The sequence below is a fragment of the Carassius carassius genome, chromosome 13 (genome assembly GCF_963082965.1).
Source record: "Carassius carassius chromosome 13, fCarCar2.1, whole genome shotgun sequence".
NCBI lineage: Eukaryota > Metazoa > Chordata > Actinopteri > Cypriniformes > Cyprinidae > Carassius > Carassius carassius.
The window spans coordinates 18,092,885-18,104,960 of NC_081767.1; the positions used below are offsets into that span (position 1 = coordinate 18,092,885).

Sequence of the window (12,076 nt, forward strand, 5' to 3'; positions counted from 1 at the left end):
TGGCAGTGAAGGTTATTAACAAAGTTATAATGACATTCATTGTTGAAAAGAACCTTTAGGAAGGGTTGAACTTTTTATTTTATTTTATTTTCATTTCACAGTCTCTCTGTTGCATTTTTGGGAACCAAATTCACACACTTTCTGTTTCACTGGAGAGGCGGGGTTTTGTACTATCGTAAATATTCATTTATCAGTGCTTTGCATCTGGATGTCTGTTTCTTGTTTCGTTGAACAGAGATGCACAATGGAAATCTACACATCAAATAAATGTACTGTATGGCAGTCCATCTTTTAATTTGGTTGTCAGTGGAATCTGGGTTATTTGTTTGTTTATTTATATATTTTTGCCTTTCTAAAATATTAATTTGATAACTTTTATGATTAATTTGCAGTTTTAGTGTTGATCTTGTGTGTGTTTCCTGCACTTTCAGGACAAGGTAAGTAGAGAAACACTGTGATTATACTTTAGATATTGAGGCATGTTTTGGTGGAAGTCTAACGCTGTGATTTATTTTGATTATTTTTACAAGAGTTGTTTATGTTAGAGTTGTCTCTAAATTGAACATTGAGAAGTTGAGATCTAATAATTAAATAGGTAGCCTACCTATTTGTAACTAAAGATTGTCTCCACAGTACCTAGTTGTAGGAATACGGGAACAATATGCAAATTTTGTGAATAAAGGGGTAATAACCCACAGAATTATGAAGCATTTATACTCGAAGTATTCTGATATGATTTGGTTTAGAAATTCCCATATGAAAATTAACCTGATGAAAGAGTATTGCTTATGGTAATCTCAGCACGTCACCACCATTGTACTGTCAAAGTAGAATACCTGTTTCCAAATCCTCCCAGGGTATATAACAGCATAATACACAACATGTGCATTACTGTATAATTTATGTTTTTTGATAGTTGTAGTGCTGTTGATGCACTTTGGGCTTCGGTATGTGGTTTGAGGCAAGTAGAAAAATGTTTTCTTAACTACTGTGCAAACATACACCCTTGTTACGTGTTTTAATTTTAACTGATATTTTCCAAGAACAGAATGCAGAAAAAAAAACTATTTTGCAACCACTTATACAAAATACACATACACACAGACACACGTACACAAACACATAATTATGTTCTACATTTATTTTTAATAGGCATATTACAAATCAATTTTCCTTTTTCCTTTATTCCTTTCAGCTGTGGGCAGGAATCGACAAATTTCTGGAGATCTTTTGCATATGCTTGCAAAGTTGTCTCTGCAGTATATGAGGGAACAGAAAAGTCCTTCACCTCTGATGCAATTTTCACCTTTGATCACAATTAGAGAAAAATAAAATAAAAAACAACACCACTGTTTGAATTTTTCGGTCCCTCTTTATAATGAGTAGCATTAACATTAAATTAATCATTTGGTACTATGTACATATTGTGTACACCCCCCCCCCCATATATATATATATATATATATATATATATATATATATATATATACATATAGAGAGAGAGAGAGAGAGAGAGAGAGATTTTTTTTCTTTACATTGTACTTATATTGGAAAAATACCTGCATGTAATTACATCTGTAATTATTTTATATAATTACAGTTCTCTTACGAGAGTTCTCTCGTACTGCATCTTTCACGAAATACTGAAGCAAAAAGTTATCCTTAATTTTTAATTTTTGTAAAGCGCATTTGCAGCAGTACACAGCCATAGGCGAGATGGCTCGCTCGCTCATTGGCTTGCTCTGCGGCAAGTGCACAGCCTATCGAGCGCAGGCTGATGCAAAATCTGCTCAGAGGCCCAGCAGACGAGCTGATATCGACAAGGAGCTGATGCGAGTGCTCACGCTGGCCGCGGCGAGCCTCGGCCTCGAGTGGTCTGCACCAGCGCCCCCTTCTCGTTCCCGGCTGGATGGTAGCTTTCTCCCGGATGAGCGTCTTTCTCCCAGCTCGAAGCACGCCCCGTTTCTTCCTGAGCTTCACGAAGAAGTGGCGAAAGCTTGGAACGCTCCATTTTCGGTGAGAATTCGTTTATCTGTTTCACCAGCATTCTCCACACTGGACGATGCTAAAAACAGAGGCTACCTGTCACTTCCGCCGGTGGAACAGGCTATAGCAGCACACCTTTGCCCACCCTCTGCTGGACGGCGTACGAAGGCGGCATTACCGTCGAAAGCCTGCCGCATGACGTCATCGCTGCTCGCACGGATCTTCTCTGCTGCTGGGCAGGCTGCGTCTGCGCTACACACCATGGCCACGCTGCAGATTTTCCAGGGCGATCTCCTCCGCAAGCTGGATGAGATGGGACCTGAAGCGATCTGTCTCGTGGATCTGAGGAGTGCTTCGGATCTCTCCCTCCGCGCTACTAAGTCCGCTGCACAGGCCATGGGATGGGTTATGGCTTCCGCTACGGTGGCTGAGAGGCATTTGTGGCTAACGCTTTTGGACATCGCAGAGTCTGAGGCAGAGGATTACGGTGAAGCCAGAAGCCCCGAAGTCATCCTAGCACTGCTAGGAAAGCACCGGTGTACGAGTTCCGCTGCGGCCGAGCTCTCACCCAAACACGCCGCTGTTGCAGTTCCAAGAATTGTGACTGTCTCAGCGTCTTCTGCAATGTGCAAGCCTGCACGAGAGCCCGCTTGCCTGCACACAAAAGCCGTTATCATGGCTACCCAGATATTTCCCGAAAAGAGTGTTATTTCTGGTGTTCCGGCCACGGCCGATGGTGCTATAAATGTAGTGACGATGCCCACTCCTCAGTGCCCATCTCCACATGTAAGCACAGCCCTGCACACAGATCGACTCAGATTGGTCGCGCGCGCCACATAGTAAACGTGCCCACTCCTCAGTGCCCACAAACACTATGTCACACACGGCGCGTGGTTTCTGTAAAAACGAAACCCGTGCACGTACGCTCTGCCCAGGCAGACAGCGAGTCGAAAGCGGTTAATGTGCACACTTGCAGCCCACAGTTACTCGCAGACATCACGAGTCCCACGGGACCCGCTCAGCCCTCCCTCAATTGGCTAAGCACCGGGACGGGGTCGAGGAGGAGCGATCTGCCCGCTGTGATCAGCGCGCTCCCCGCCTCAAATGCCACAGGCGTAACGCCCATGGTGCAGCGCACCCAAGCACCGCCGTTGCCCAGTCAACAGAGCGCCCTTCGCATCCAGCCCTTAGCCATTCATGCAGATGCATGGTCAGCGCTTCCAGGGGTTTCGAAATTGGGTGCTAGGCATTATAAAGAGAGGCTACTCGCTACAGTTTTTTCGACGCCCTCCGCGCTTTTTAGCGCGCGTCGAAACTACGCTCAAAACGAAAGTAGCACACATACTTTGGGCCGAAATATCAAAACTGTTGAGCAAAGGGGCTGTAGAGCCTGTGTCTCGAGCTCAAAGCGAGGGGGGGCTGTACAGCAGATACTTTCTAGTGCCCAAGAAAGACGGGGGTCTCAGGCCCATACTGGATCTAAGACAGCTGAACAAGGCATTGGTGAAATGCAGTTTCAGAATGCTTACGACCAGGAAGCTCCTCGCGCATTTTCGCAGAGGAGACTGGTTCATGTCAATAGATCTGAAGGACGCGTATTTTCAAATACAGATAGCGTCAAGTCACAGGCGATATTTGAGATTCGCCTTCGAGGGCCAGGCAAACCAGTTTACAGTCCTGCCGTTCGGCTTGTCCGTAGCTCCTAGTACGTTTACGAGGTGCATGGATGCAGCGCTCGCTCCTCTCAGACTCAGAGGCATGCGAGTGCTGAACTATTTGGATGACTGGCTGATTCTGGCTCAATCACGAGCGGAGCTCGTGGAGCACAGGGCCGTTTTACTCGATCACCTCAAGAAACTCGGTCTCGGTACAACAGATTTGATGCAGTTAGCAGACATCACCCGTGGCCAGTGCCGTTGAGGAGGGACCTCCTTTCGCAGGCCAGGGGCTCGATTTGGCACCCTCAACCGGAGTTGTGGTCCCTCCATGTGTGGGCGCTCAACGGTTACCCGCTGATCTCTCAGTGGGAATGCTAAATACCATCACTCAGGCTAGAGCTCCGTCGAAACGACGGCTGTATGCCTCGAAGTGGTCGGTGTTCTCCAGCTGGTGCACAGCTCGGGGATGTTCACCCCTTAGTTGTGAGGTGACGGAGGTTCTCTCCTTCCTACAGGAGCTGTTGGATAGGGGCAGAGCCCCACCCATGCTCAAAGTTTATGTGGCGGCCATCGCAGCGTTTTCTGAAACAGCGCTCGGTCAGTCGATAGGAAGGAACGATTTGGTCATCCGCTTCCTTAGAGGAGCTAGGAGGCTGAATCCTCCCAGACCTCCGTCAGTCCCTATATGGGACCTCGCGGCGGTTTTGGAGGCCATGAAGGGTCCCCCTTTTGAGCCTATCCAATCGATTAGCCTCCAGCATCTGTCGTTCAAGACATTATTCTTGTTGGCTCTCGCTTCAGTGAAGCGTGTGGGTGACCTGCACGTGCTCTCGGTGAGCCAGTCATGCTTGGAGTTTGGGCCTAATGACTCAAGGGTCATACTCAAACCTAGGCACGGTTATGTGCCGAAGTCCCTCAACACGCCGTTTCGGGCTCAGGTTATTGCCTTGTCTGCCCTGTCGGTGTCAGGAGAGGATGGAGGCTCGAGTCTTCTTTGCCCTGTTAGGGTTTTAAGAGCTTATGTGTCTCGCTCCGCTGTCTTTCGACAGACTGAGCAGCTGTTTGTCTCGTTCAGTGGACGTTCCGAGGGAATGGCTGTTTCGAGACAGACTCTATCCAGATGGATAGTTGACGCCATAGCGTTAGCTTACGCTTCCAGGGGCCTTCAGTGCCCACTGGGCGTCAGAGCACACTCCACAAGGGGCGTCGCCTCATCGTGGGCGTGGTCTACTGGGATCTCCTTGCAGGATATATGTATGGCGGCAGGTTGGGCCACGCCGTCTACATTTATCAGGTTCTATAACCTGGAGTTTCCCGCCAGGTTCTATAACCTGGAGTTTCCCGCCTGCTGTCGGTATAGCCGAATCAGGGCCCTGATGGGAGTTCTGAGTTCGTGAGCATTATGCGCTGCCGACTGTTATATGGGCAGTATTGCGAAAGACCCGAATTGCCACATTGGTCAGGCCTTGCCTCGACTGAGTGATGTTATATTGCTGCATCTATGGGTGCTGCTAGATATGGGACGGAGGGCTCCCCCCCCCCCATCCGGGCCTCTCTGTGAGTCCTTCGGGTGACTGTGCACTGTAAATCCTGGGCGTTGCTTCAGGTTTATTGGTGTGTGATCCCTGCGCGCACGGCGTTTTGCATGGGGTTCCCGTAGTATCTTAGCTAAGACGCAGTACGAGAGAACTCTCGTAAGAGAACGTACTCCTTATTGGTCTGATATTGCATCAGCCTGCGCTCGATAGGCTGTGCACTTGCCGCAGAGCAAGCCAATGAGTGAGCGAGCCGTCTCGCCTATGGCTGTGTACTGCTGCAAATGCGCTTTACAAAAATTCTAAATTAAGGATAATTTTTTGCTTCAGTATTTCGTGAAAAGAGACTTTTCCCGTAGCGTCTTAGCTAAGACACAGTACTCGTTCCCTCTTCTAGAGAGAACCGAGGTTACGTTAGTAACCGAGTACGTTATAATTACACTGTTGAACCATCCCTTAGTCCTTAACCCACCCTAAACCTACCCAAACCACCAAACCTGTCCCTAACCTTACCTGTACCCCACCTCAATACCAGAAAAAGGGATTTGCAATACAATATAAACACAATAAGTACATGTACTTATTTATTTTTATACAAGTAAAGGTAGTTAAGGCCAGTTATTATAAAGTGGGACCGGGTTTTCTGTACATAGAGACTATTTTTTCTATAAATGTACTCTAATGTTCGTTGTCATCTACTGACTGACGCCTGCTGACGCATGTTCTCTGTTTTATTTTAATATAAAGTACTTGTTTTTTATTTTCCAGTCACCTGTGTAAGTTTTGTAGTCTTTTGTTATTTTATTATTTATTGCTTTGTCTTATCACAGTGTTGGCAAATCTTACAGATTTACCTTGAGTCCTCATAGGAGTCCTTTTTTATATTTCGTTAAATATAAACTTTGTGCAACACTTACAGTATTGTGATGAAACGATGAGATGGATTCAATAGCAAGTAAAAGTGCGTTTATTAGTAAATGTGGAACGGGGATGATGATAAAGATGCAAAAACAATGTCCAAGGAAGCAAATACTCAGTGACACAGGGACGCTGCAGTACAGCCCAGTCCGGACGTGACGATCCCGTGAGGTGAGTGAAGACGAACAAAGATCCGGAAGTTGACGCAGGTGATAATCCGAAAAGATGTTGACGACGTGAAGGCAGATGTGCCAGACAAACGAACAGGCAGCAAAGAAACTAGACAGGCGGGAACAGGCAAGAACATCTAAACAACGATCTGACAAGAGGCAAGGTGAAAACAGAGATCCTCTGCAGCTGGTATGCTGATCAGTCATGATTGAGGTGCTGATCAGCGGCTCCACCCACTCCAACACAAACACAGACAAGAGAGTGGCGGGGAATTCATGAACTGTAACAAGGATGCAAATTTGACATGTATTTTTTTTTTTTTTTAAACCTTCCAATGTATTTTTCTTTAATTGTGATCACAGGTGAAGACTGCATTAGAGGTAAAGGACTTTTCTGCTCCCTTATATACTGCAGGGACAACTTTGCAAGCATATGCAAAAAATCTTTCAGAAATTTGTTGACTTCTGCCCACAGCTGGATAGAAAAATTGATAATATGCCAATTAAAAATAAATATAGAACATGCAAGTGGTTGAATTTTTTTTTCTCCATTCTGTTCTTTGAAAAGATATATTATAAAGACCTTTGATTTAACTATGCAATACAGTTCATTGTTAATAACCTTGAAACACATATTTTGTAGGATAACTAAAATTGTTTAATGTTACACATATAAAATAACTACACATAACATAAGGGTAACAAGGCATCACTTTAGATTACAGCCAGCAGATGTTACACTTACACAGTAACTGCACGTAACAAGAGGGCAACAAGGCATCACTTTAGAATACAGCCCACGAATGTTATATATACACAGCAACAACACATAACAGAAGGGCAACAAGACATCACTTTAGATTACAGCCCGTGAATGTTACATATACACAGTAACTACACATAACAAGAGGGCAACAAGGCATCACTTTAGATTACAGCCCGTGAATGTTACATATACACAGTAACTACACATAACAAGAGGGCAACAAGGCATCACTTTAGATTACAGCCCACAATTGTTACACTTACACAGTAACTACACATAACAAGCCTGTAGATGTTACACTTACACAGTAACTACACATAACAAGAGGGCAAGGCAACAAGGCATCACTATAGATTACAGCCTTCGCATGTTACACATACACAGTAACTACACGTAAAAAGAGGGCAACAAGGCATCACTAGATTACAGCCCACAAATGTTACACTTACACAGTAACCACAAATAAGAAGAGGGCAACAAGGCATTACTTTAGATTACAGCCTGCAAATGTTACACTCACACAGTAACTACACGTAACAAGAGGGCAACTAGGCATCATTTTAGATTACACCCCGCGAATGTTACACTTACACAGTAATTACACGTAATAAGGGTGTTTGTCTGCATTGTAGTTAAGAAAAATGTTGCAGTACATTTTATTCTACTTGCCTCAAACCACATATGGAAGGTCAAGTGCACCAACAGCACTACAGCTATCAATAAAAAAAAACCTCAATTTTGTAATTGTACATGTGTATTATGATGTTATATTTATATGCTATTCCTGGGAGCAGCTGGGAACGGGTAATCTAGTTTTTCCACTGTACTGCACCTCAACGGACATGATTCACTGATGATATGACCATATGCAATGCTCTTTTATCAGGTAAATTTTCATATACATTTTTAAACCAAATCATAGCAAAAACTCATAATATTTCCCCATACTTTAGTAATCTTGACTATGGTGGTTTTTAACTTTACTATAATTACTAAATTATACTATGATATAGGCCTACTACAGTTTACTATTTGTATCAATGTCATGTAAGATATATGTTCTAATAATACATTAAGTACCAGTATGTAGTGTAAAATATACTGCATCATATATTTTATGTTATTACTAAAAGGCAACTTGTTCTAAATCATAATATTGTTGCCAAACACAGTAGGTCATGCACACCAAATAACCTTAGAATAGTTACATATTACTTACAAAATACTAACAGTATATTTACTTTTAATTTTCCAAGTCATTACACCCTTATCCCCCAAATTTAGCACATTGTTTCAGTTTACCTACATGTACATACAGTTTTAAGTTATGCTTGCATGGAAAATTGCACTTTGTGTGTCATACATACCACATAATTTCAGAATAGGTGCCCTTTAGATATAAAATATTTACAGTATAAATGCTTTATAATTCCAAACTTTGCATATTGTTCGCGTATACCTTATGAGTAGGTACTGTGGAGGTACTCAATTTTTACAAATAGGTACGCTGTAAATTCTGTTTTATTACATGGTACATTGCGGGCTGTAATCTAAAGCACATTACACATACAGATTTCAAATGCATATCATTTTATAATTTAGGTTGCCATATATGCTTGTCAGTACATTCTGCAGGACACTTTTTGCAAAGACAAAAGAAGTCATTATGAAATCAAATATAAATGTGTACTTAAATTCTTATGTGGGTGAAAAATGGCACTCTAAAAAAGTTCAACTAATTGCATTTAATATGAATTTAAACTATAATATTCTCATTTAATTGTCAATACTGTTTTTAAGTATATGAAAACATTATATTCAATTAGCACTCAAGTATATCCTTATATATAATACATACTCTTTTTAAAAGTGTGTCTGTTTCATAGGGGGCAGTTTTGTCTTTTTTTCTGTTAAGACTTTGTTGTTCCTTTTTTCATTTGTTTTCATATCTAGGTGGTGTAACTAAAGGATTGATCCAACTTGAGTCAGACTACTGTAATTCTAAAGTCTACAATCCTGTAAATCAGATTTGCTGTAATGGAAGCATTCGGGATCGAAGCAGTGCTCACACAAAATGCTGTGGCCAAGGTAAACAATCCACTTGTCTTGATGTGTTTTAAAACGTATTTTCATCACTCTTTCATGTTTCCTTGTGTAATTGGTGTTTATAGTTTTGATTATCAAATTAAAACAAATGCTAATTAATAAAATTAATTATTAAAAAAAAAACATTTTGAAATGGTTGAGAAATTTTGTGTGGGACTATTTCATCATCATATATGTAGATCAAGAATTTTCTATAATATCTTTGTTCTCTCTCTTGCATTTGTTTACAGTTATGTACCTACCGACAACTCATATTTGTTGTGGTGACAACAAAATGTTTGAACTGAAGGAAAATCTTTCTTGTTGTGGCGTTAATTCATTTAACAAGACTATACAGTATTGCTGTATTACAAACGACAATCTTGAAGTGAAAAATGAATCTTGCCATTCACCACCTCCAATAGGTTTGTCTTTACAACTATTACATGGATTTTTTGCCTCTTTCTTGTATCCATATTGGTATAATTCACACAACTGCACCAAATGTAAAACTTTCTTGAAAGGAGAACAACATTTATGTTTAGGCATCTGTACAATTTGACTCCCACGCATCCTGGAAAACATGGGAAAATACTTAAATGTCAAGTAATATGGAACTAGTGAACGAACTCCATCGCACACCTGTAAGTGATAGGTGCGTAGAAAATTAAGACCAGGTGGGTCGTGTCAACATATAAGGAAATCCGCACACTATCTTAACTTGCAAAATACAATTTTAATCACACCAACGTTTCGGTACACGACCTTCATCAGGAGTATACAAATGTTCAAATTCATCTCTTTTAAGATAAACACATGACCAATTGAACAGAGCTACATCTGCACAGAATTAAGCTCATTGGGAATACATAATTAGCACCACATCATAAACAGTTACACATTATTATAGTTCCCACAATCAAGATCCCCCTATAGGTTAACAAAATCATCCAAAAGACACATAATCAACACATCGTCATCAAACAGCATCAAATTGTAATTCTAAACAGTTATAACAATCAGTCAGGCTCCATAGTCACTCAAACTCATCGTGAATACATAGTAAAAACAACACCTCATTCAAAACAATTGCATGACTATAACATTACATTAAATAAAGCTTCATCGTTCATACCCATAGGTGATAAAGTTTGAAGGGTCTAAATCCAAAACAGTTCGCGTCACTGTAGAAGTAATTCAATGTCTCCACCTCTGGGTGGCAAAGTTACTTTCTCAATCCCACAAAAGCGTAAAGAGGTTACATCGTGATTCAAAGTTAAAAAATGTGCCGCAACTGGATAATTTAGATCTTTTCTTCTGATCGAACTCTTATGTTCACTAATTCTTTGTTTCAATTGACGTGACGTTTTTCCCACATAGCCTATACCACAAGGACAATGGATCAAATACACAACATGAGTGGAAACACAAGTAATCACAGATTTGATGCTATATTTTTTGCCAGTTCTAGGATGACAAAAATGTTTAAAGTATTGTTACACTGTAATATGGATATCGATAAGTAATATGGAACTGAAATGACCTTGCTGTTATTAACCCTCAATTGGTCCCTGGGATCAATATGACCCCAATTAACTTTTACTTTGTAAAAAAAAAATAATAATAAAAAAAATGGTTCCCTTCATTTCAGTGGAATACGATTTTATGACTTTTTAACATTTTCCATCTGTTTTCACATAAAAAAAAAATGGGCTTGATTCGGTTGTTCTGATAAAACAGTACAAATCTGGTCTTTGGGGGAAGTCGTGGCCTAATGATTAGAGAGTCGGACTCACAATCGAAAGGTTCTCGGGCCGGCAGGAATTTTAGGTGGGGGGAGTGCATGTACAGTGCTCTCTCCACCTTCAATACCACGACTGAGGTGCCCTTGAGCAAGGCACTGAACCCCCAACTGCTCCCCGGGCGCCGCAGCATAAATGGCTGCCCACTGCTCCGGGTGTGTGTTCACAGTGTGTGTGTTATAACTGCTCTGTGTGTGTGCACTTTGGATGGGTTAAAAGCAGAGCATGAATTCCGAGTATGTGTCACCATACTTGGCTGTATGTCACGTCACTTATCACTTATCAATAGGACCTCAACTGAAAATAAATGAGAAATGCAAAAATTCTCTCTCTATTTTTTTTTTTTTTTTACATCAATAAATACAACATAAATCTGAAAATGTTCATACAAAAACGAAGGCCTGATACTAGAGTACATATTCATTTCTGCTTATTGCAGTTTTTTGTTGTTGTTGTTTGTTTATTTTTATTTTTTTATTTTTTTTTTTAAATTGGGAGGGGGTGGTAGTTTTATTTACATTTAAGTCAAATAAAAAATTTTAGATTTTACATTCTAGATTGAAAAAAATATATATGTGCATGTAATCAAGTTTTAATCACAACTTGTGACTAAATGTATGTTGCATTATTGCAAATGCGGGGACTTCAAAATATCAACAAAAAAAAAAGACAAATTCTAAAATTGTGTTTTTTTTTTGTTCGTTTTTTCTCATGTATTTCATAATGTTTCATCATATATTTAAAAAAGGAGCAGCTGGCTACTTCCAGAAAAATGTTTCCTATTGGCCTCTGCTGGATATATATGATCATTAAACTATTCTTTCAAAAACTCTAATTTCTACAAGATTTTCAGCAGATGTCAGAATTCTACACCTAACACCTAGATCATTATCCAGAAAAAACTTAAATCAAATTAAAAAAATAATTTAAGTGATATTTTGAGACTCAGAAAATGTGGATTTCGAACGCCGTTGCATAGCATTCATTTGGAAAATCTCCACTCTCTTCCAAACAAAATGGATAAACTCCTTCTGCTCTCCCGGACAAATAAGCATTTCTCACACTCTGTTGCTCTGTGTTTCACGGAAACTTGGCTAAACGACACCATTCCACAGGGGCGTAGCAAGCTTTTCACAAGTGTGGGGGATGGATGTGG

At 40.9% G+C, this 12,076-nt stretch overlaps 1 protein-coding gene across 1 annotated transcript in view; it reads left to right on the forward strand.

The window, feature by feature from the left end:
• Nucleotides 1-322: 322 nt before the first annotated feature.
• The window catches only part of LOC132155643 (galaxin-like), a 44,405-nt gene continuing 32,651 nt past the window's right edge, over nt 323-12,076 (forward strand). The window contains exons 1-3 of the mRNA XM_059564372.1: nt 323-437; nt 8,987-9,121; nt 9,370-9,543. Coding sequence (XP_059420355.1) covers nt 9,372-9,543 — 172 coding nt within the window. The 5' untranslated portion in view covers nt 323-437; nt 8,987-9,121; nt 9,370-9,371. The remainder of the gene's footprint in view (nt 438-8,986; nt 9,122-9,369; nt 9,544-12,076) is intronic.